The 23,892-nt window shown below is 35.2% G+C and overlaps 1 protein-coding gene across 2 annotated transcripts in view; it reads left to right on the forward strand.

Moving 5' to 3' along the window:
• Grid2 (glutamate receptor, ionotropic, delta 2) overlaps positions 1-23,892 on the forward strand; it is a 1,023,751-nt gene that overhangs the window by 737,803 nt on the left and 262,056 nt on the right. For both annotated transcript variants that reach the window (XM_013029731.1, XM_013029732.1), the window contains one exon: positions 21,500-21,601. In XM_013029731.1, the coding sequence (XP_012885185.1) occupies positions 21,500-21,601 (102 nt within the window). The remainder of the gene's footprint in view (positions 1-21,499; positions 21,602-23,892) is intronic.

Below are 23,892 nucleotides of genomic sequence, written 5' to 3' on the forward strand. Positions count from 1 at the left end.
CAAAGGTACCCAAGTAATATCTCAGTAAGGCAAGAAAACACCATTTCAAATCTGTTAATAGCTACATTTTCTCTAAAATGAGAAAATCAGTAGTGAATTCTTAGCTAAATAAATACAGTAAAATTTATACCAGTTACTTACCAAACATGTGAAATGTAACTGGAAAACCAGCAATCTTCAGAAAGTATTGGGCAGAAGAAAATGATGGAAAGAAAATTGCACACTTGACTATGGAAATCACATGGTAAGACTGGAAATAACTGAACATTACTCTTTCAAACAAGCATGTTTTAGTCTATCCAGATGAAATCTAGTTAAACATAGAAAACTCTTTCTGAGTAGGTGTTTTAATACTAATGAAAAGCCATCCAGCTGTGAGAAAATTAGGTATTCAGTTAGAAAAGGATCATAATCACCCAGAGAGAATTAGTCAAGCATTCTATACATCAATCATGCAAAAGAGATAAAATTAATCCAGAAAAACTTTGAAGATTCCAATCCTTTTCTGATGCTAGTAAACTGGAAATATTTTAAAGACCTACATGATTAACACTGAGTTGATTCAAAGGGAATGAGGGTGAGTTACATTCACTCAATATCTTGAATGAATGTAATTGACTGCCCGCCTTTGAATTACATTTTCATTATCATTAAGCCGTTGCACGAAGGGGTTACAAATCAATGTGTCAATTTGTAAGTATGGCATATCTTGATCAATATCACCCCTTTTATCATTCCCTCCCCATCCTTTCTGTTCCAACCTATGTCTGTAACTACCATATATATATTTGGTCTTTTGTGAGAAAAATAGCAAGTACGATTAAAATAGAGTGCATTTATTTTCTGTGAGTACCGGAACAAAATACCCAGATTGATTGACTTAAGCCACACAAATCTTTCACTGTCCCCTCACAGTTCTAGAGGACATAATTTGGAAACTTGGACTCATAAACACATACCTTATAACTTACACGCTCTCTGGAAGCCCCAATCAATAGTTATTTTTTTGCTTATTTCACCTTTTGAGGCTGTCAGCATTCATTGATTTGTGGTAGCATCAGAGTCATATTTGTGTCCACCAATTGACCCTTGTCAAGGGTCAAGCTGCTTCCTCTTCTGTGTCAAATTTTCCCTCTGATCCCCTCTTACAAATGGAGTTGTCAGTGGAGTTAGGCCTTACTCCAATAACCTAGGGTACTGCTCTCATCCGGGGATTCTTAGCTCAGTTACATCTGCAAATGCTCTTCTTTCAAATACAGCTAGATTTACAAGTCCTAGGAATTAAGGTTGGATAACTGTGGGTGGCCATCAATCTATGACAATACTAAACAGCATAAAAGTAAGTTTCTATAATTTACTTATGTATACATATATACACTGACCTATCAATTGTGTAAATAAATGTATGTAATGTGTATACATGTATGTGTGTACGTGTGTGTGCACACCAACAATGTGTACGTGCACATTGATAAGCCACCTTTTTAAATATTTGACACTAAAGGCTATTGACTTTGCTTCTGAAATGAGCCTCAGATGTTTCCTTTTTCTGTTTTTGTTGAATTCCTCATTGATTAAGCTCAAAGAATGTATACTAGGGTTCTCATGCTGTAATTTACATTTCACTTCTAATCTTTTGACCTGCCATTCTACATAAACATCAGACACCTAGACTTGTAAAACACTGATCTTATGGTTTCCTGTACTTAATCATTTGTCTCACTGTCAGAGACATAGATGAAAACCAATCTTCTTTTACATACATACATGGCATCTTATAAATGTTCTATCTCTGTTCTTGTCTACTACTTTATTACTCAACATTCTTGTCCTTTGTATTGAATACACACACATACATGCGTATATATATATATATATATATATATATGCATATATATAGACACACATATGTCTGATATTCCAGCCACACAGAATTATTCACTGCTCCTTGAACAATTTATCTCCTACATTTGTTCAAGTTATTCTCAGTCTAGAATACTCATACCTGTCTTTTTAGCTTGAAAATTTTATGCATAGATATTAAAACTTCAGTAAATTATGCCACATTTTATTTCGTTTTCTCTGAATCTTAGTCTTTCCTTTAGATGTGATTTTAATACCCTGTATAGAATGTTTTATTATACGTAATTATATTCTCTTTGTGATTTGTATTTTATACTGTGGTTATATTTTATACCATGATCATTTATGGGTCTTATCTGTCTTAATATTCCCAGTTGTTCACATGGCTTCTGGCATAGAGCAGATGCTCATAAACTTCTGAAGATCTAAATAAATTGAAGTCTTCAGTACATTTACATTATATAATTTAACTATTTTGTTTTATAATCATAAGTATGGTTAATGAGTTCAGCAAAATACAAATAGAACTAGAAAATCAATAGGGAATATTGCCCAATGAAAAATAATTAATGAATTATTGACTCAACTAGCATTTCATGTGATTACAGGTAACATATTAAGGCTAATGTCACAATGAGATTCAAAATATATGCATGTTTGGGCTGGGAAGGTGGCTTAGTGTTAGAGCGCTTGCCTTGTATGCCTAAGGCCCTGGGTTTGATTCCTCAGCACCACATAAGCAAAAAGAAAAAAGCTGGAAGTGACACTGTAGCTCAAATGGTAGAGCACTAGCTGAAGAGCTGAGGGACAGCACCCAGGCCCAGAGTTCAGGCCCCACAACTGGACCCCCCCAAAAAAAATATATATGCATGTTTTTTAACATTTAGAAAACATCAATTTGTCAAGACTATTAGGATTGTTTGAATAAATTAGTTCAAAACTTTAAATCCAAAACCCTTACCAGATAATTAGGTACCACGAACAGTTTTAGTTATGATTTAGTTAAGATTCAGTTATGCCCTTAGAAGCCATTTTCATTCATGACAGAGCTCTGTTATTTTCTTGGGTGTACATTCTAACAATGTGATGACAAAAAGTATAATTAGACATTGTATTAATATCGGAATATACCAACAAAGTGGAGATGCTTTTTATCTAGTTGTCCCAGAAAATGGCTCATGAATGAATGGAAGTATACAATTGATCTTGTTTGAAGTCTTTCTCCATCTTTGAACCAGTCATTCTAATCAGAGGATGAACTTGTCTTCTGGGTTACATTCACATGCCAAATATTAAAACTGAGATTAAGTACTGTAAACAGAAATTAATCATCTAAAGGCAAGAATGGTATAATGCACCAAAGTGATGATACAGGAGCAGGAGCAGCAGCTGACATATAAGTCACATGTATTTCTTGTTCATAACTCTGAGGAAGGGAATACTATACTTAGGGAAGTCAGAAGAGTACTTAATTTTTGATCAGCTTTAAGGGACTAGGCTAGAATTTAAATTCTATTCTTTTAAGCCAGAGTTTGGACTCCCAACAAGACAATATTTCTGGAGGGAAATAAATTTAAATAACAACAACCGATAAATGTTACAACTCCAAACTAAGGAGAAGAAATGGATTTCTGAAATACTAAGAAAATTCTTTGCTGGTCATAGGGCCTCATTCTTACAGTTCCATGTGTTTTCTAATATTTTATTGCTATGCAATTTACATTTAAATTGCATAATGCATAAAACACTTCATATTTCAATCCAATTGTAAGAGGTGTCACTTGCTTTCAAAGTCCTTATTGTGGTGTATCAAAGAAAAACAAGAAACCAAGGGCATCATACAATATAACATGATAAAACAGTAACTCGTGTTAGACCTTAAGGATCTCAGAATTCATCTTTCTAAGGAATGGTAAAGAAACTTTGCTCACCATGAAACTTAATTTTGAATTGAGCCTTTAAGGAATATGACAAAGGCTTTCTAGAGTAATAAAATTATGCATACAGGTTTGATGATGGGAATGAAAATAATAGTTTTTAAGCTATCCTTGGACTTTTCCCTTGAATTTTCATTGCTCTAACTACACTTCACTCCATAATGGTTTCTCTTCTTTTGTATTGCGTGATATCCTATGTTTTTTCATTCTTTGCATCTTAATTCTTTCATTAATTACTTCGTCTTTCTTTTTCTCCTCCTTTTAAGATTTCATCATCATAGGAAGGCCTTTTAATAGACTCCTAAATGATTTCTGTGTCTCTAAATTGTTCCTTCCCCTTTCATTAATTCTTCACTTTGCTCCCAAACTAGTCATTTATAAACCATGCATTTATCATGAATATGTTTTTAAATTATTTTTATTATAAAGGTAATGTACAGAGGGGTTGCAGTTAAATATGTCAGGTAATGAGTACCTTCCTTGTTGAACAATGCTCAAAAATAATGCATGTTTTAATGCCATTTCTGCCAAACAGAACCCATTTATACAACAGTAATCTATATGCTACATGGCCAAGAAAAGGTAGCTACTTCTTAAATCTTCCCAACGAATACCACATTATTAAGATTATTCTGGAAAATATCTATAGCTCTCAGGCACTTACATGGTCTATAATACGTAAGCAGATAATGCCTGCGTGGGTGTCCATGTCACTTCTCCATACAATGCCTTTTAATGAGCCAACTGCTCTTCATTATACTTGGTAGACACGTGTGTGTTTGTTATAGACTCACTCTGTCTTATCTCAGTGAAGTTCACCTCCAAGCTTCAAACTCCTTTATAATCATTTCCTGCTTTCTGTATCCCATCTTACTCTCCATCATTTCCTGAAGGAAGTATCTGTTCTTTCTTTTAATCACTCTCTCTCTCTCTCCTATTTTTTGTATTGGCAATATGATTTACCAATATTGTCTCTTCATATTGTAAGGTAGTAATCATTTTCCTATCAACATATCATACCCGTAAGTGAAAGGTAATCTTTTTGACCAGTTGTGTTGTTTTATTGTGTTTCCCACAAGGATTTACTAATCCTGGACAGGAACCATGTCTTCTTCAATTTTTACACTCCCAGTTGCCTTTTTCTTGGTTTATGCATATTGTCTCTGTGGAATTCATCTCTGCTGAACAGTTAATCTTAGCAGGTTTGATTTGCAGAGACCTAAGCCTTCCTACCACCATTAGCTATGTGTCATTCTGGTAGACCTAGGATAATTCATTTTTATTTTTATTTTTCTATGATTCAAATGAGGAGTACCAATTGGGAAAGTCTGCTAGAGACTGTAGAATGTTGCCACTAAAGAAAAGATCAAGGTCTTTGCAAGGAAATAGATTTACAAATGCTTGAAACATGACTTAAAGTTTCAAAGATTTATCTGTACTATGACAGACATATGAGGGGATTTTCATACTATTGTCTTAAATGGCAAATGATTGTTTCCATGTCAATTCTTGGTTTCAAATGCATCTTGTGTCTGCTATGTGTCACTTTCCACTTAAATACCTGAGGCAGGAGAATGCTCTGCCAACTTAGGTCATTATGTCTTGGATAGATGTTGGCATATAGATGAAGAAAATTCATTTTCAGTGATAACAGTTTTAAAATGTGTTTTTCTTTGTGCTCCAGGGACACTGTGATATATTAGCTCTGTAGATTCCAGTTTCTATCAGAGTACCATACTTTGATTAAATCACTTCTCCATTTCAGGAGCAGTGCAGGGTAATGACAAACCGCACACAAGGAAACAGGATAACAGAAATCCTTATGATTTCTTTGTTGTTTTAATCTTATGTTCTAATGTCAAATCTTTTTGTCTTGTTTTTGTGCTAGTATTGGGGCTTGAACTCAGGTCTGGGCACACTGTTCCCTATTTTTTTTTGCTCAAAACTGACACACTACCAGTTAAACCACAGCTCCATTTTTTTGCTGGTCAATTGGAGTCTTTTGGACTTTCCAGTCCTGGCTAGTTTTGAACCATGATCTTCCAATATCAACCTCTTAAGTAGCTAGAATTATAGGTATGAGCCACTAGTGCCTGGCTTTACCTCAGTCCTTAAGTTTTATACTATTTTTCCACTTTCTGTATCCAGTGTTACTTCATTTGTGTCGTTTCCTTATGGGATCCATCTGTTCTGCCTTTAATCCTTTCTCCATCTATTTCCGTTAAAATATTTTACTTTGTATTTTTAAATACATACTTTACAGTACATTTTACAAATTTCTTATTGGCTTGAACTAGTCAGTATAATTTATTGTATTTGCAACTGACTAGGAGCTACTTTTCCCCTTATATGTTCAGAAATTTCCTCAAAGCTTACAAATGCATAATTTACAGCATATTATAAAGAAGACATTGAATATGTCTCATAATCTAAACCTGGCAATAAACATTTTCTATAAAGGAAATACTTCTTCTAACTAAAATTCTCATAAATAGTATGGTTTCTACATGAAACCACAAAAGTACTCCAGTTGGCAATTTACTTTGGATTCTATTTGCACGCCTGCCTAATTCCAAAATAACAAATATTGAGTAAAGCACATATGATCATAACTGTAGAAAAAGACTGCATATATATGCATGTGTATGTCTTGTTTTATACTACATTTCTTCTTTTTGAAAGTGGTGTATTTCTTTTATACAGCTAATTATTTGCCTAGCTCCTAAAATCTCTCTTTTATGAATCTATCCATGTATTTCTTCTACTGAAATTGTCACATTGCTTTTCTGGTAGAAGATGTTGATACCTCTTATGGGTAGTGTTACTGATGGCCCATATGTTAAAGTATCCTTTGAAGAATGTTTCTGTGTTGAGCAACCTTGGAAGACAAAACAAGAGGCTATCTCCCTTACAAAGGGCAGGTATGCTTACTGTCTAGTATAATACAGGTGAACTCTTCAGAAGCAAAGGGAAATAGGCTTATGACCTATTATGAGTTCCCTAAACTCAGGGTTTCTCTTATTTCACTGGCTTATGCAAGGATCACTTGACTCTCTTTATATGGTTCTATGGAAATGAGGCTTGAGAAAATAGTTCCCAGGCAGTTGCTTCCATTGTTACAGGATAGAAGAATTTGTCTCTGACCCATTAGTCTCATGGCTACTACTAACATCCTGAACTGAAGATCATCTGTTAGCCATCATAGAGGGTAAAAATCTGAGACCATTTAGTCTTTTGACAATATTTTGTATGGATTTCTGTGATTCATTTCTACTATCTTGAAAACAAGTTATTACAATCCTTCAGAAAGCAGCACCTGGTTGAAATCATCCAGTCCTAGATATCTGGAGGGGGAAGAAACAAGGAAGTGGATTTCTAAAGCTGATCAGGTCCCATGTGCTTTATTCAATTCTGTGTCGCCAGCACTATCCTGTTCTAATACATTAACCAAGGCTCTGGAGAAGGACGTCAGATTTCTACAGAAAGGACCAGAGAATGATATCCCAAGGACAAGGAACAGCTAGATTTTTTTTAAAGAAGGAAAAAAAAGGAAACTTTAACCTCTCCTTTCAATGCTTTTCTCTTGTTCTTTATTGAGTCTGCAACTACATACACTACAAGCACAGGACTTGAGGTTTTCATTGTGACATTGCACACGTGTCTGGCATCTGTTTCTCCCCTGTTTCCCCAGGGTTGGTTTTACTGGAAGCCAGAGCACTTGCTATTATGCCATCAAATATGCTTAAACCATGAGTTATAAATCTAAATCACCTTTTATAGGAAGCTAATGAACCAGTGAACCAATTCATGTTTTGTATGTGAAAACAAATGTCACCTCAGATTAACCAAATAATGAAGAAAAGCTTTTACTTTATTCAAATATTCCACCTCACAAACAAAGAAAAAAATGCAAGGATTTAAACATTAACGCTTGTAAGGGCTACTATAACAAATTACCACAGACTGGGTAACCGAAACAACAGAAATTTATTTTCTCATAGTTATAAAATCTGAAAGTTCAACACCAAAGAGCCAGCAGATTTGCTTTGTCTTCTGAAGAGCATTTCCTTGGCTTACAGGTGGCTTTCTATGTCTCCCTTTCTATGTCCCATTATGATCTCTCTTCCTTTGTACTGGTGTGATATATTGTGATATGACTGATCTCTTTTTACTCTAAGTATGTCAATCTTTTAACCAGAATTCGCTCTTTATAGGCTTTAGCATAAAAAGCAGTTATGTTTTGTACTACTGGTATTAGGGCTGCAAGATATTCATTGGGTGAGGGGAAGTAATTATAATAACCAATGGCTGATCATATTACTAGGAGTGAAGACAACAAACATTATGTGTCTTCTGCTTAAATTACATAGCACTAAGTTAAGCAATACTATAGATTTTACTAATTTCCAGATAATGCAATCAAAAGAGCAACAAGTAAAGGGACAGAAGGATTCGCCATATATTCTAGAAATTGGAAAAAGTATGGGAAAAGGTGAGCAGTTTCTTTTTTGCACATAAAGAAACAGATAGAGGAAGATGATTAGAGAACTCAAAAAAAATGACTCAAAAGCATTTAACTTTAGGAAAATATGGGTGTTAGTTTGAGTAAAGAAAACTTGAATGACTAGACTTTTTTGATAATCAGAAATTCTCATACATTTTTATAAATGATAAACTTAGAAATTATACATAATAGTGCATATAAATATATACATTATAGATAGTTATATAACAATCTATAAATTATCAATATTATACACAGAAGTACCATAAATATATATATATTTGAAAATTTCCATGACATGTTGAAAACTGTTTATGTTGCATTTTAAATATTGTAAATGCTCACTGAATGGTAGTTGCTACATCTGTTTAGCTGTTTTTCCCAGGGTAATGATACATTGGATGAGTCAATCCAGCTGCCTCCATAGATTTTTTTTGATAAAGTTAATTATGTGTGCAGCAGGGATGGGATGGTGAGGGTTGGGAGAACTAGATCGGCTTGAAGGACACTGATTCTGGCATTCCAAACTACCTTACATGATTATTTACCTTTGATGTCACTCTTATTAGCATAGTATTCTGGTCACTGTGTTAACCCGTCCAGATGTTTCTCTGATAATGCTTCACTTGATAAATTTAGACTTCACACAGCAGTACATGTCACTTTACCCTCCTGTCCTCAATACGTTTCAAAATATGTCCAATCCAGCTGTGAAGTTGACTGCATAAAATATTGTAATCACACTTTAGAGAATTGAGTTGATGCTTGAAGTGCTTCCAGTTTTCTTCCCCCCTCTGGAATAAAAAACAACTTTACCAGGAGTTTAAAATGCACACGTTTAACATGTCACTTTCCACAGCAACCTTGCATTTTGAGAAGCCTAAGCAGGAAACGTTTATTTGGGCTCATACTTTCAGAGGTCTCAGTCCACCGAAAGTTATCTCTTGGTCTTGCATCTGTCAGGGAAGTTTCATGGAAAGGACTGTATGGTGGAGAAAGAGAAAGAAAAGGCAAAGTCTTAATATCCTCTTTAAGTAAATTCCCTAATGACCTAAATTTCTCCACTTGGCTCTGCATCTGAAGGTTTGGTCACCTCTCTAATAGTATTACAAGCTTTGGTCTTTAAGGATATCTTGGGTACAAACTCAAACAACAGGTAATCTCCTTACTGTATACTAAGTGAAGAAGAATAGAGTCTAAGCCAAATTTGGTCTATATCTCTATTTTGACTCATGTATTTTTTATTTCAGTTTTTCTGTCAAAATTATACAATTTCTGCAAGTTTCTGTGGCTTAACAATCTAAAGTTCCTTGGACTCTTTGATTCACAGTAAGCGAAATAGCAAATACAAACTCTCACCACAGATCCCCATGGAGAGTAAACCCATCATAAATAACAGGATGCCTATTTTAAATTTTTCACTTCATTCTTGTACAAAATTTTAAAGCAACTTTCTGTATACTTAGATGTTTTGCCAATAATTTATATGTTTCTATTCAAAGAATATTTCTTACTTTAAGCAAAATTATTCTGAAAATTGAAGTTGGATTATGATAAATACCTAGATTTTTATTGTTTCCATTTTAAAAAAAAACTTGGATCATCAAGTGTTAAGTGAAGATTGCACAGTTAAGGTCCATGGTAATGATTGAGCAAGTGTTCCCAGGAAATCAACCTTGTTGATTTGGTATCTGTCTGTCACTCTACAAAAGATTTCATAATTAATATTAGAAGTTAATTATCTTCTCCTAAGTTCATTTAGCCTGGATTTGTATTGATTTAGTAAAGAGAATCATTGACAAACTCTAATTATAATAAAAGTTAAAATGTTTTATTATACAAATCACAAGTTTCATAAACATTTGTGAGATGATTCTTATATGGATACTGAGGTCAATTTTCATTAAAGAACTAGAAATGATTTGCAAAAAAATCAGATGACAGAGTGGTCTTGGATTAGATCCTTCTAGATTCCTAATATTCTGGTACTAAATAAATTTTACTTCTGAATTTATGTCTGGTTTGAATCTTTTGTGCATCTGGTGCTATCTCGTTTGCTGCGGACAATTACCTCTTAGTCTTTGCTAAAAAAAAAAAATCTTTCTTTTTTTCAGTTAGACAGAACATCTTTTTATAAGACTTCCTTTGTGACATCTTGAATAATTTCTTGTATGTGAAAAAGACTGAGATTTATCATTTCATCTTCAGTAACCTATTTGTTAGCATTCAGTTCATCATTTAGTCTTGAAACAATTAGTTTAGTATGACCTCTCTTTCCATAATTCTATTTCATGCTCATAATCTTATATCCTTGACTGATGTATATAATTTATGTCCTGAGAATTATAATGAAAGTCCTAATGTTCTAGGATTCATACCAATCTCTTTGCAGGATAAATCTAATTTGTATTTATACCTATTTAACTTGAGCACTATTCTACTGCTTTATATTTTCATCCCTAATGCTTACAGTTAATATTACCACACTATTTCTTTACCACTTTTGTTTCCAAGCAATATTAGTCTCTTACATAGTTAATAAAATGTTGACATACAAGCTACTTTTTCAACACTAACTTTTATACTTGCTCATGTACACATTTTCATTTCTTCATATTGCTTTAAGGTACATTCATTTCACCCACAAGACTCTCTTTACTATTTCTGGCAGGAAAAGTTTTATGATAATAAACACTCTCTTTAATGTTGGCTTTCTCACTTATATTTGAAGAAATTCTCGCCAGATATAAGATTCTTGGTTGACTGGGGGTTTGGGTTATTTTGGTTTTGTATATGTTGTTTTGTTTACTTTATTTGGTTTGTTTAATTTTTTATTATATTAATTAAATATTTATTGTGTTAAGTATTTATCACATATTTACAGAAAAAATAAGAATCATAAAATATTTTTTGAAATCAGCAATTATAGAGACATTTAATTGTCTGTTCAGCTGTAAGTTTACAATAAAATCCTGGATTTGTATATACAACACCTTGTGAATGTATGATGAGCATATACTTTTATTCTGGCATGCTTTTGATCTGAAAGAGAATAGTATTTTCTTTCACTGTTTAACAAAACAATTTCTGAATACAATGCATCTCGATCAGGGCCACTGCTTAGTTTTGTTTTAAAAAAGACATATATGTTATATTGTCTTAGTGCCTTGTGATATCCAAAATTTCTGATGAAAAATCTGCTTATATTTTATCGGAAATACCTTTTGGAGCCAGGCATGGTGGCATATGCCTATAATCCCAGCTACTTAGGAGGCAGCAACAGGAAGATCATGAAATAAAGACCAGACCAGGCAAACTTAGCAAAACCTTATCACCAAACAAGAAGAATTGGAAAGGCATGTGTCACTTAAAGGGTCGAGCATTTACATAGCAACAAGGCAACACTGGGTTTCAGTCCTCAGTTTCCAAACTAAAAGAACAACAGAAATACCAACACCCGTTGTGATAAATTATTTCTCTTTTCCTACTGACGGTACTCTTGTCTTTGTCTTTCAAAGTTTGATATAATGTCTCTTGGTACCTGTTTCATTCAGACTTCATTTGTCACTGTGATAAATGCATTTATAAGGAGGAGGGGTTTGTTTGGGCTCATGGTTTTAGTCATATATGGATCCACATGATGGCCTCCCAGAACAACTTTATGCTTTGTGCATTTTGCCTCAATATTTTTTGTTTGTTAGCCAGACTCAGTCATTTCCGTGGTGCAGTTTCACAGTTCATTGAGTCTTCTATCTGTTCAAACCTATCTCTGAATCCTTCTGGTGAAATATATTTATTTATATATATGCATACATATATATGATTAAATTTGTTGTAAAGGTGCTGTACAGAAGGGTTACAGTTATATACGTAAGGTAATGAATGCCTTCCTTGTAGAATATTGTTACCACTCCCCCCCAATCCCCTCCCCAAGTTGTAAAGTTTATTTCTAACACAGTGTCCTGTGAGTATCTCTGTTGCATTGGTTCACCCTTTGTCCTTTGTCTCACCATTTTGTTATTCCCCTTTCCTTCCCCAAATCAGATAAATAGATATACAAAGGCACCAAAATCAAAACCAATGACAACAGGGGATAAAACAGAGGGGGGAAATGAGTGGAAAAAAGAAATAACCACATAGTACATTTAAAAAATAATTTGTTTCCATTTCTTGGAGCTTATTTTGATTATTTTATATGTTCATATGTACATAGCCATTGAGCTAGTGTGATCCTCTGCTAGGACTATCCTAGATATATACTAATTACTACAAATGAGGGAAAACATGGAGCCTTATGTTTCTTTGGGTCTGGTTTACTTAACTTAGGATTTTTCCTGTCTTTCTATTTCCTTATGAATGGAGGCAATATCATTCTTTCTGATGGAAGCATACAATGTATATATACCACATTTTCTTGATCCATTCTTCTACTGAGGAACATCTGGACTGGTGAAATTTTTATTGCAATTATTGTACATCAAAAGCCCAGGGATGGCTGGGAAGGTGGCTCAGTGGTAGAGCACTTGCCTTGCATGCATGAGGCCCTTGGGTTTGATTCCTCAGCACCACATAAGCAGAAAAAGCTGTAAGTGGAGCTCAAGTGGTAGAGTGCTCACCTTGAGCCGAAGAGCTCAGGGACAGCACCCAAGCCTAGAGTTCAGGCCCCATGACCAACAAAAAATAGCTCAGGGATTATTTTTTGTTTGCTTGTAGGTTTTCTGTCTCTGTTGGTAATGGTGTGTCATTCATACATTAGATTTGTGACTTTCTCCATATTTTTCTTTAGTTCTATCTTTAGGACAGTTGTTTTAAAGTTGTTGTCTAAAAGTTCCGCCATAAACTCTTTTCCAGGGGCAATTTGTTTCATTTATTTTTGCCTTTGAATAGCTTGTACAGTCATGTTTTTTTGTAGAACTTTTTTTTTTTTGCAGAAAGCCAGATATTTAAATACAATAATATAATTCCTCTGAAATGAGTCTTACCTCCTCCCTTAAGGTCTGCGGACTTTTGTTTTTGTTTTAATTGGTACAGAATATTGCAGTGCCAAGTTTCCTCCCATGGTATATGCTTAAGTTCTTTTTAGGCCTTTTCTGAGTCTATTTCTTTCCCTTGGTATATACATGATGATTTTTTTAATCTCCCAGAGAATAAGTGCTTGCTTTTAAATTTCTTTGTCTTGACTATCCAGTTCCAATGTGGAAAAAAGAACAATGAATGTGGTCATTTGGACATCTGTGCTGCCTATTTAGAGGGTTTGGCAGTCTCTTCAGCCAGAAGGGTAAAGTTATGTATGCAACAGTGTGCCTGCTTAGTTATTTGTTGCACCAGACGCAAATATAGGTGGTCAAAGCACAGATTCTTCCTTAATCGTTGGAGTACAGGGTTTTCTTTTGTTGTGCTACTCTTGTAAGCTGCCTTCAGAATGCTCTTGGGACACACAGGTGGCTACTTATCACAAGTTTAGGAGTACAGGATGGTAGCTGCTATTGCGCTAAAAGCTTAAGTTGAGCAAACATGTTTATGCCGTGCACAGTGCTAGTATTACTGCCCACTACATTAATTATTGCTAAATCTCCTTAAAGATTATGGTGATCAGTTAGTCTTGATCTCTTGTTACTCTGTAAGTATGTGAGTACTTATAGCTAATAGTTGCTAATGGATGTATGTATGGAGAGTACTTAGGATCATTAATAAAAATAAAAGAGTAATGAGGAAAACATGGATATTCACAAAGAAATCAAGCTCTTTTTTTTTTCACTGTGGAGCATTTTTCAACATGCTTAATGAGGAATTCATGATTTATTGGAGCCTTGATTGTTTAAATGTTTGTGATCGTCTACAATGAAATATAAATTGTTTTCAAAGCTGGTAAGAATGCTCAGGGGCGTAGTCAATCATTTGATGATTCATAGTTACCAATAAAACACAAGCACTCCATTTTCATTTTGAGTTTAAGCACAGGCATATAAGGATGCCTGAAAGGAAAAATTAAATAGTGACCTAGACAAAGGAGTCAGGTTATTGGTAGCTAAGATAAACTGATTGTAACACTTGATTCACTGAATACAGTAAGAGTGATGGGGAAATTGGAATGAGAAATACTCTCTTGTTCTTCACAGGAATGATTTTTGCTATGAGCACAATCATATCAAATGATTACAGAATCTCAAAGCTAGTCAGCATTTTATGAGATTAGCTGACTTATCCATCAGCTTCAGGTGAAAATCTTCCTGCCACACAGTATTCTGCTGCTAAGATTAATTCATTCTTTCAGAAAAATAGGAATCACTATGTCATTTCAATGGTAAATATTTTTGTGGGAACTATATATTAATTCCTATATGAGGAGATTGATATTCAGCATTGGGTACAACAGTCACAGATCTCTGCCTTTGCTTGGGGACATATATGACCCTATCAGCTTTCTCTAATCACTATAAATTACTCTTACTGATAATAATACTTACAGTACTGTTTAATGTGTTTTATTTGGGTTTTCACTATTGTAATAAACACTTCACAAAAGAAACCCAATCACTAAGAAACGGTAAGTTGTGAAAGAGGGATTTTCTTTAACAAACCATTTCAGCAAGGGTCAAAAAGTTAATTTTACTGTATTAAGTCTTTAAACCAAAACTCTTTCGAGGTCATCTTTTTCCTACATTGACTTATTACAGATGATGTTTAGTCATATGCTGTTTTATTCCATATAATGGAAAGCAAACATGAGCAGAGGAAGGAAGGAAGGAAGGAAGGAAGGAAAGGAAAGGAAAGGGAAGGAAAGGGAAGGAGAGGAAAGGAAAGGAAAGGAAAGGAGAGGAGAGGAAAGAGAAGGGAAGGGAAGGGAAAGAGGGAAGGGAAGGGAAGGGAGGCAGGGAGGGAAGGGGAGAAGGATGGGGAAATGGGGTATTATAATACCCTTGCCTACTTTATGCAAGTACTCATTTTGTTCAGAACTGTGTAATAGGTATGAGAGTAAATGCAAAGTTGATTGAGATGGAGTCCCTGATGTTAGGGGTTAATTAATAGTGGAAATTAGGAAACACAGAGATCATTCTAGTGTGATGTTTGGAAGTGAACTTCTACTTAAAATGTCTCAAGAGAAAAATAAGGAAAGAGAAAGAAATCCAGCAAGTTCTACTAGTTTGTGATCACTAATGTTAAAATATTAGAGAAAATAATATTGTGACCAGAAAGGAAAGCAAAGCAAATAGTTTTTTGAGTTAGAAGAATGACCCTGAAAAACCATAAAAGCTGTCAGGAATATGATATGAGAGTAAGACTGGGAAACCTGTGGATCTCTTTCCATTCAGGCTTAACGAGAGAGTCAAAAAGGTAAAGTAATGAGAACAGCAGGAGTTTTAACTCACCCTTTCAGCTGAGACATGCACACCATGACAGGGCCCAGAGCACGGCCACGGGCAAGCCACAGTCATCATTCTGGCTTCCCAGTTATTAGGTTTCTATCCCATTCAAAGCAAGGAAAATAGAAGAGTTCATTTGAGAAAGTGTTCCTAGTTAACTTTTACAAAAAAAAGCCAGTAAACTAATGACTTTACACAATAAGGTTACGTTGCCATCCTATGAGTTTGGATTCCCTGTGTGTGAGAGAACATTTGGGAGCAATCATGGCTCTATGGTGAAATCCCTGCAAAGGTTTAACAGATACTGAAAGCTAAGTCTTACCCCCAGAGAATCTGATTTCATTGTTTCAGTGTTTTCATGAGGCATCAGGATCTTCTTAAGTTTTCCAGATTTCTTTAATCTGCAACCATCGCTGAGAACCATAGCTTTAGAGGTATGCTTCATCACCAAATCCCTGAGAACGGGACTAAGAAAGAAGCAAAAGAATTACAATATAAAGAATGAGAACATCACAATAACTAGTATATGTCTGGTACAAGCAGAAAAGGTCAAAAGCTATGTACATATGACAAGATAAGATGATGTCACATGAAATGAACCCCAAGATAGGGACACAGTGGTTTTTTTTTTCTTGCTTGCTATTGTTTCTAATGTATTTATAATGTACCAGGTGATTTTTTTGTTGCTTTGTATATTCCCACCCCACCCCCGTTAAAAACCCTGTTTTCACTGTATTTGATGTCAGTATAATTTGGGGAGGGAAAGGGATAAAACAAAATGTTTATATAGGGATACAGGTGGACCCATTGTAACAATGAGATGTACAAGACCCTGTTGAACAACAAACTTTGCAATTTAGGTGGGGGGAGGTGCAGGGGGAATATATTTCTGGAAGTGGGATGGTAGGGGGAAAACAAAGAAGGAGGCAACAATACTTGATAAGAAATGTACTCATCACCTTGCTCATGTAACTGTAACCCCTCTGTACAGTATTTTCACAATTAAAAAAACTTATTAAAAAAAAAAGAATGGTAACATCAAACATTACATGCCAAGGATTCTTCTTAGCGCTTGACATTTGAAATTAATCCATTCTTCCAACAGAGCTATGAAGAAACCATGGAAGGCATGAGAAAACTGAGACCCACTGGCACAGACCCATGAAATGGGAGGGTCAGAGAGGATATATTTAGTAAGGGCAAGAGAGAGGGAGCAAGTCGGAAAGACTGAGGACTTACTGACAGAAATTGCTTAGTTTGGAAAATAAGTTTTTATGGTAAGAAAATAAAAGCACTAAGTTTTCTTTGTATATGTTAGCCTAGGATCTATGGTGCATTACTATTAGTTAATTATATTTTCAATAATATTATTCTGGGAATATATACATATATATCCAAAGTGTGTGAGCTAACACAAATTAAAAATCATTGTACATAATAAATAAAAATAGGTGGGTGCTTGAACCTAGGTAGTCCAGTGCTGAATCTTCTAATGTAGAGTGCTTTGAAATATTGCCTCTAAATAGAGTTCAATGGTGGTTTTACACAATGAAGTATCAGAAAAGAGAGCGTAATTTATTATAACATCAAAATATTACTAAAGAAACTAAATGCCAATTGATAACTGGCTATTATGACTGCTATGCGCTATTTCTTTAATCATGTACATATATGTATGTGTGCATATGTATGCATATGTGTATATATTACTTCTCAGGTTGTATGCTATAGAAATCACTTGTCACATTCATCTTCTTAGTACAGAAGGTTTTGTTTTTCAGCAGCAAATTGGGGAGACATAAGCATTCAAATTATGTGCTTCATTTTCCTGGTTTTTCAAAGGTATTTTCTCCTGAAAGAAACTCAAATACTAAGGTTATTCCACATGTATTTTCTCCTGAAAGAAACTCAAATACTAAGGTTATTCCACATGAGAGAGAGAGAGAGAGAGAGAGAGAGAGAGCTACTTCATGGTCATGACCAAACTGTAGAAATAGAATCTTAGGAGCATATAATCATCCTCTAGGGAGCAGGTCTTACAAATTGAACCTCTTTTACAGGTGGAAAATGCCATAACGAAAATTATTATTGAAAGAATTACTGACATACTGCATTCCTGCACGTGTCTAAGCAAGAAAGCATTCCAATTTAGCTCTGTAAAGCATGTGTCTGAGTCAACCTGCCACATGTATTCTTTCTCACACCTTCAATCCCATTATAGAAGTTGCATTTACCCAATAAAAGCTGCATGTGTATAAATGACTAGCTTTCAAGTTGATTTACCTGTGTCTTTGTCATTTCCTCTCAGTGTAAAGGCTGAGGATGGAAGTGAAGCATCATGTCTGTTAGCATGCAGTCTTAGTGCAGTAGATATTTTTTGTCCTATCGCTGAAGCTTGGGTTGTATAGGCAGGCTTTGTTTATTCCATATGACTACATGCTAATAAATGTTGGGCATTCTTTGCACTATTCAATTAAGAGCTCTCTTGACTCCTCTTATTAAAATCTACAAACTATTGAGTGTAAAATTAAAGTGGAGCAGTTCAGATCTTTTTGACATCTAACTCTGCCTGAAAAATAGGGATATAAAACTCCAGAGTCAGAAGTCATCCCTTACAACTTATGGACAAATGAAAACTGAACATATGGGAAAGAGAAAATACTTGCTGTGTGATCACTGCTATACATAATGACAGCAGCATACTACTGCGCTCATGCAAATACATCAACCAGCTTGCTGAACACATGGTATTACACTGACTTTAACAGAAGGCTTACATGGCTATTATTGCTAAAGCTCCAATGAAGGAAATAATTAGAGCGCTAAGCATTTCAAAGGTTTTAAAATGACTTCAGGCAATAACCAGAGAATAATATAGGAAATCTATCTACTGCAATTGAAAGGATATGGATTTAGTTCTTAGATTTTTTTGCTCTTCTAAGTGTTCCCTAGTTTTTCAGACCACCAAAGGATGTGAATCTTGTTTGGCCATTAGCAAAGAAACTTACTGTAAATCTTATATGTTGCAGGGAGCACTTTTATTATTTCCTGTATAGGAAAGCACTCCATTGAATAGATAGTGTAAGATCATGTGCATTATCTTTATCAGTTTTTGGTATCCTTGCTAAAAAGAGAAAAAGAAAAAAACAGAAACAGAAGTAAATACATAGTCAGACCTAAAAACCCTTCTCCAGATAGCAGGGAAGTCAAGTTGATGAGATTCCAAACAAAGAAATCAGAGTAGTTAGATAAGTCTCATGTTTGAACTTAGGTATGTCTTTTAGATTTTCTCAAACCCCGTATTTGTCAGTCTTGCTCTACTGAGCAGATTATCTTTTTTCAATACTAATTTAGTTTACATCTATACAAAACTAACTCATTTTTATCACTTATTGTTGGGAAGAATAAAAACCAAGCAGAATATCTTGAAGTGACCCTCAGGCACATGAGTCGGTATGGACAGAAAGTAAAGGATCTTAAAATGAGAAATCTATGCTGGGTCACAGTGGCTCATGCCTGTAACCCTAGTACTCTGTCTAAATATAAAAAAGTAAATGAGAAAAAAAAGAATATGCAGAACAACTAATGTTAGCACCCCACTTAAGTTTGGAGATGTATTTTCATATTCTACCTGACTCAAATGTGTTTGGGTTATTTAACTTGCAAACTCTCAAGGGTTCTGAAGAGCTTTTAAACCATTTACTATATTGAGTTATTCAAGGGGTAGGTAACTCAGAAAAACAAGTAAGTTATACATTGAAAAAACCTTTTGGTTGTACCAGGTTTTGAACACACGGTCTCATGCTTATCAGCTTGCTTGAGTTGCAGGTGCTCTACAACTTGAACCACACCTCCAACATTGCTTTTGGCTAATTATTTGAAAATGGAGTTTGACTAGGCTGGCATTGAACCACCATCCTCCAGTTCTTAAACTTCTGGGTAACCGGGATTACAGGTGTAAGCCACCAGTACTTGGCCCTGAAGTTGTATACTTTATATGTATTTCCAGAGCTCTACCAGCTGTTTTCTCACCCAATAGCAACTATTTTGACTACTCATTGCACGATTGTACTATTGCCAAGTCAGCGTTGATATATCTCAGTTACTTAGGCAAATTGACAAGCGATTTTCCAAACTTGAAAAGTAACCCTAAAGAATGTTGCTTTGGCATCTTAGATGTGCCTACTATATTTGCAAGTCTTTCCTGAAGAGCTGTCTGTTAAGCTTAAGATTAAGTAATATAGTTGAGAAATGTGGAGAGAGCAGAGTGGAAATTTAGCTCTTCACTCGATGTTAGCAATGTCACTTTCCACCCATTGTGATTTGGTTTAGGAAAATAAAATCCTCTTGAAGTAATTAGAAAAAGTGCATGTCAAGGAATGTAATTGAGGATAGTCTTTGGTTGACCTCAGAAGAAAACAACAGCTCAGAAGAAATTTCACAAGGTTTTAAATTTGGCAAGAGAACTACAATATCTCTGATAATTAGACTTTCAACACATTTGGATTTGCTAATTGGATCTAAGTTCTAATTAGACTTTTTATGTAACTAAGAGTGACATATCATTGTATGAATTTAATGTGCTTTTACAGTTGAAACCAACAATTAGCAGCCTTTCCCAAATTATTTTAATAAGGAAAAACCTGGCTTTGTTGTGCATATAGTGACATCCACTTCGCTTAGAATATATTATCGATATTTTAGTGTTCTTAATTAAACACCCTTTGGGAGCTCAAAGAGAAAACTTGAGTTTTAATAGGACACACCTAAATCATGTATTTTGGAGGGATATTTCCCAGTGTGATGATGTTTTCCAAAGCCACGAACAAAACATGATAGAAGAGAATAAACCACAGCACTCATTAGGGGAAATGGGACGGATAACCAGGTGGTCCTTATAATCACTCAATTAATCAAACATTTTCTACCTGTGACTGTAGCCTTGTTCCTCTTTTAAAGTGTGCAGATGAGAATAGGTTCCCAAGGTGGAGCCTGTGGTTATCCAGCTGATCAGATGACAGGACCCTACTTCCTTTTCCTGTGTGCATTGCAAGATGAGAGCATTCCATGAAAGCTGAGCATCTTGAGTTGTTATCTGTCGTCAATCCGTGTCACATAAGCTCTCCCTTTCCACTTTATTTCTGACAGAGACTCATTCATTTTTAGCCCACTGCGATTTGAAGGCAGTGATTTTCCAAACTAGTAGTGCTCAGTAAAGTGAGGACACATTGCAAGACTTTAAAGAAACGGTTGTTGACAAAATATCCTATAAGAATGGAGAGCATTGAAGGCAAATAATGACAGGTTTTTTGTGTGTGTACGGTGAATATTTTGAAAACATGTACCTATATAAGTGATGGATTTTTTTCCCCCATCAAGTAAAAGCAGTAGGCCTTCTAAACCTATTCAGAAATATGATAATGATGATAGTTCTTTCCACAGTTAAAGTAATGTGTGATTAAATTAAAACTATAGGAAAATGTTACTTAGGCCATAATTGATAGATGAGACACTATCCTTGGATTCGGTGTGGTATTCCTTTTCCAATTAATGCATTACATTGTCCGAATTATTGGTATATGGATAACTCCTCATTAAGCCAAATGTCCTCACTGAGCTCCTGAAAGCATGCTGTGTCCTGTCATATGCCACACGTTGATATTTAAGAACAGGAAATGGCATTTCTGATGGCTTCATGTGCTTCATTTAAAAAGAGAACTCGTGCAGGACGCTTTCTACAGCAATTGTTCCATGATCTCTGTAAGGTCTTTCCACAGGTCACTGGACTGCTCTTCAGGCAGAAAAGTGACCAGAGCTGTTTTACCTTTCAGCTTGGGTGCTGGAATCCTGTCACAGGGCTGAACGGGTCACTGACGGACAAGAAACTGGAGAACAATATGCGTGGCGTGGTTCTACGTGTGGTCACTGTTCTGGTGAGTCTCACTGGGTCTCTACAGTTTCTTTTCAACTACATGCCTTTATGTTTTAGTAACTGATGCAGTAATCTAAAAAGAGCTTTAAGCAAATCCTGACTGTGCTTTCTGAGATTGTTTTAATGGTCACATTTTTCTCAGCCTTCAGTTAATGTGGATCAGACACAGATTTTTGCAGCTTTTGCTTTTAATTGCAGTTCTTTGGTAGGGAACCGCCTTAGACACGGTAGGCCTCATTTCCATCCCTCCCTCATGGTTTTCTATGTATTATAAAGTATGAGCATCCTGGAGACGCAATTTCCTGTGACTATAGCAAGCAAAGCTATGACCAATGAAGGCACACTGCATACTTTCAGTGCATCCTGAAATAGTAAATCAATAATAGACTAATAGAAGTAGACTAGGGACCTACTTCAAAGGAAAGATCACTCAACATTTTAGCAAATATTTATGGGGAATCAGATGTATTCCAAATTCTATGCTGACTCGTGGGGATATTGGCAAATTACATAGGCAGCTTTAACTCTGTTTTTATGGAGCTAAGCATGTAGTGACTGTGACTAGGATTATGGGTATGAAAAATTTGTGACAATGCCATTTACCTGTTATAAAATTAGTTAAGTTAATTTATAATGATTACATATTTACAATTTAATTCATTACTTTTATAACTCAGCCTCATTCTGCATTATTACAACTTCTCTCTCCTCATAACTATGCAAAAGAATAGAAGTATTCTTGATAAGCCATGAAATATACAAGTGGTGAATATCTCAACAGCCATAAAACATGAAGATATGTTTTCTTGCTATCACAACATGTTTAACTTTGTGTTACTTCACAGCATGTCTCAAAACCTAGTCAAAACCTGGCTAACTTTATGTTTTTCTGGAAAATTCAACTCATTTTTAAATTTGAAAAAGATCTTCTCCAAACTAAATTAAGCGTAGAATTGGTAAATTTGCCTTATTTAGTTATCAAGTATGTATTTACTTAACACTTACTATATGTGAGATTTAGCAATATATATAGGGTAATTAAAACGTAAATACTATCCTGAAAATATGTATAGAGTTTTGATAGGAAAATACATGTATAATGAATGAGCTAAGTTTTATCAACTACTCTGAGTCCGTTATGTATATTATCCAATTCATCCCTCATGGAATATCTCAGGAATTGAGACTAGGTTGATTCCAAAAATACCAAAGATTAAATGGAGTTGAAATATATATATATATATATATATATACACATATATATTTACAACAGAAATGGAATTCAAACCCAGACACAAGCCCTCTTAACCCCTTCCCTCAATGATACATTATAGTCTTTCAATTCCTACTGTGATAATAGTGAGAAGTGAGGTATCTGTAGGCTTTCCTTTGACCTGAGAATTGGATATGTTCAACTCTGATTTAGGTGAAAGTACATTTTAGTGGGAAAGCTTCATAGGACCAATTATTTTAAAGTCATTTTCAAGCTGAATAAAATGGTTGGCATTTTGTTCATGAAATGGTAAGTGCTTCCCACAGTGTTAATGCCTACACAATCGAGGTCTCCCTCATCACTTACAGTGGTCTGTTCCCGGTGAGCTCAGGCCTGCCCAATGCCTGCATATGGTTAGTGAATGAAGTTATGGAAATTTTGCTGCTTTCTCTAAGTCTTCTCTGATGCATGTTTTCATTAGTCCTACCTGTGGTCCTCTCCAGGCCTTTGTTCTCTATCCCTGTAAACTTCCTCTAGTCAAACTGAGAATTATCCTCCCTTCCATCTACCCAGCAACTCCAAACTTGAAGCTTTGCCCTACTATACTCGAATTAGGATTTAGTCTATATTGATGTATCTGACCACATAAACACTACCTTTTTTATCCCAAGGACTGATCCCTAAGACTTTGCAAAAGACAAAGAACAGCCCATGTGTATATCCCCTAAAGGAGAACTTTTAGCCTTTTTTTTTTTTTTTTGTCAGTTGAACTCTGGGCCTGGGAACTGTCCCTCAGCTCTTCAGCTCAAGGCTAGCACTCTACCACTTGAGTCATAGCACCACTTCTGACTTTTTCTACTTATGTGATGCTGAGGAATCGAACCCAGGGCCTCATGCATGCAAGGCAAGCACTCTACCACTGAGCCACCTTCCCAGCCCCTAGGTTTTATAATGTTGTAACTGAAACTTAGTCTCATCTCTGCCTTCTATCTTTACTTCCTTGGAAGCTGATTTACCCTATCTAGGTTTTAAAACCACCATTTTTATCTAATAGATAAAATTTTCAACTTGTATAGAAC

Source organism: Dipodomys ordii, unplaced genomic scaffold (assembly GCF_000151885.1).
Source record: "Dipodomys ordii isolate 6190 unplaced genomic scaffold, Dord_2.0 Scaffold122, whole genome shotgun sequence".
Classification (NCBI taxonomy): domain Eukaryota; kingdom Metazoa; phylum Chordata; class Mammalia; order Rodentia; family Heteromyidae; genus Dipodomys; species Dipodomys ordii.